This window comes from Microtus ochrogaster, chromosome 1 (assembly GCF_000317375.1).
Source record: "Microtus ochrogaster isolate Prairie Vole_2 chromosome 1, MicOch1.0, whole genome shotgun sequence".
Lineage (NCBI taxonomy): Eukaryota > Metazoa > Chordata > Mammalia > Rodentia > Cricetidae > Microtus > Microtus ochrogaster.
In genome coordinates, this window is record NC_022009.1 from 62381084 (window position 1) to 62383643 (window position 2560).

General features: G+C 42.6%; 1 protein-coding gene across 4 annotated transcripts in view; it reads left to right on the plus strand.

Annotated features, from left to right (window-relative positions):
- Mecom (MDS1 and EVI1 complex locus) overlaps positions 1-2560 on the plus strand; it is a 273629-nt gene that overhangs the window by 236010 nt on the left and 35059 nt on the right. For 3 of the 4 annotated variants that reach the window (XM_013347551.2, XM_013347560.2, XM_026782918.1), the window contains exons 5-6: positions 571-718; positions 1901-2054. In XM_013347551.2, coding sequence (XP_013203005.2) covers positions 571-718; positions 1901-2054 — 302 coding nt within the window. Of the gene's footprint in view, positions 1-570; positions 719-1897; positions 2055-2560 lie in introns of all 4 variants that reach the window. The other variant, XM_013347554.2, reaches the window with a different exon arrangement.

The window sequence follows — 2560 nt, forward strand, 5'->3', positions numbered from 1 at the left end:
TCTGTCTGTCTGTCTTCTGTTTTTCATCCTCATCATCATTCACCACTTTTATCGTCGTCATCATCTCTTATCTATCCCCTTGTCTCCCCATTTATCAATCCACACACGCACACACCTGTATCAGAGCCATAATAGGAAGTTACTTTCAGTTCTCTTTTCTATATGACTAGAAATATAAATGCTGTCTTATCTAGAGGTTACATATATTGGAGAGAATACCTGCCTCATGTCCTTAGCATTGTATTAATATGTTTTATAGTTGAATAGACAGCACCAATCAATTTTGCTATTAAGATTATGTCAGAAATCTATAATAGATAAATAATTTTTTATCATAGTCCTAAATTCAGGCAATCCTTGATGGGTGCGTCAGATTTATTCCTACCGGTGGGAAATACAGTCTCGGCGCTCTAACACATGCTTCTGCCCGTCTCTTCTCTCCTTCTCGCTTCAGTTTTTTTTTCCCTCCCAATTCTTGCCTTGCCAATTGAATTAGTAATAAAGGATAACTCTGTTTGTGCATGTTTTCCTTGTCCCTGCCTCTCAGTAAATCAATTATTCTCTTAACAGCTTGGAGAAGCACATGTTGTCACATACCGAGGAGAGAGAATACAAGTGTGATCAATGTCCCAAGGCGTTTAACTGGAAGTCCAACTTAATTCGCCACCAGATGTCACATGACAGTGGAAAGCACTATGAATGTGAAAACTGTGCCAAGGTACAGTGAATTTGTAGGCTACTCACCTCTCCCTGATTTCCTCTCTCTTAATCCCTTGCTTGCTATACTATAGAGAAAAAGCCTTGAGATGGGGAACTACAAATACCTTCAGCAAAGCAGAGTGAATGTTCTGTGCTAGAAGGCATTAGCAGAACACATAGAAACACTTAGTGAGTGCCCTTTTGTTTCTGTCAGAGAGGAAGTGGGACTTAATGCTGAGCTCCCGAACTGCATGTGCGACATCCCTGGTCAATTCATGGTTCCGCTACTGACTTGCCCGTGTAGGGTTGGTGTGTAGCCTCATGGGAAATGAAAATTATATCCAACGTGAATTACTTATTTCTTTTAATGGCAGTTTGTGAGGAAGGACACATAACCCTTCTGAATAATGCTTATCCAGAAAGAGTGTGAGACTCCAAACTTTCAGGTTTGTCGGTCTAATCCTTCGTGGAAATCATAATTTGGTTCTCACCAAGCAGTGCAGGGCTTTTAGCAATCAGGGCTGCACAGCACGCAGGTGAAACGACAGTGTTCCATTGGGGCACAGAGTGAGCTACAGCAATGGCCGTCCACAACTTCCATGTTCTTGGACTTTACAGTGAGTGCAGAGATGTCCTGCAATGGTCGCTTTCTAGTCCTCTCGCTTTTTGTGGCAGTGGAAACTGGAACATTTGAAATAGTCTTTAAGGATATTTTATTTCTGGATGCACTACTGGGTTTTCATCTTTTATTTAGTAAAATGTCCAAAGGAAAAGCTCCAGATTTCTGGAAACTTGCAGAAGAAACACTATGTTTGAGTTTAACTTCTTAGGGAAATTATTTAAATAAATTTGGGGTACTTTCATCAAAATCTTCCAAATTGTGTGTGTGTGTGTGATGTTCTTTATTTTAAAATGTAATTTTAATGGTGATCTGGAGGAGGCCTTGTGCGACTCTGGCCTGATAGTCCATTCATGATGTGGTCCAGTATCTGACACTAATGGATTCCCCGTTACAATCGCAGAGAACTGAGTAATTCCTGGTTTCCTCCTTAAAGGAGCTCCTTGCACTTTGGAAATACAGTTTCCTTTTGGTCTTAGGCCAAAACAAGACAAAGCAAATTTCTCCTTGGGCTCTTGCTGATCTTCTTTCTTGTATTCATGAGTGAAGTTTCTGGATTAATCAGTACTCATTTCCTAGCAGGTTTTCACGGACCCTAGCAACCTTCAGCGACACATTCGGTCTCAACATGTTGGTGCCCGGGCACATGCTTGCCCGGAGTGCGGTAAAACATTTGCCACGTCGTCAGGCCTCAAGCAACACAAACACATCCACAGCAGTGTGAAGCCCTTCATCTGTAAGTCTCTAAACGCCCCAGCTTCTCCGCATCTGTCTGTTCTTCAAAGGGCTCTGTGCTCTGGAGCATGGCCGCGCACGGCCATGGTGGGTGGGAGGAGGTTGCCCTCCTAGCTTTTTTGGGTCCAAAGTAGGAGGGTTATTTTAGAATATAAGAAATTATTTTATAAGCAGATCCAAAGCATTTCGCCTATAATCCTTGGGGTGTTTTTTTATGGATGGAGTCAGTACCAGGTAAAGAAAAGAGAAGTCATTAAATAAGGAAAGGAGAGCCTTCCTAGGTAGTAGGATTTAGCCAAGACGATCAGGTGTATCTCACATTGTAAGTGATCGTGGCTTGGTTAAACAGCCAATAACGGATATCATCGAGTGATTAAAAACCTGGCCTGGACCTCAAGGAGCTGGAAGAAGCCGGGCAGAGGAGAAGGCTTATGTTGCTGTCTGTGTACGGGAGTGTGTGTGTGGAGGGGTAGATGCTGTAGTGTGTGTGCAGAGGGATAGATGCTG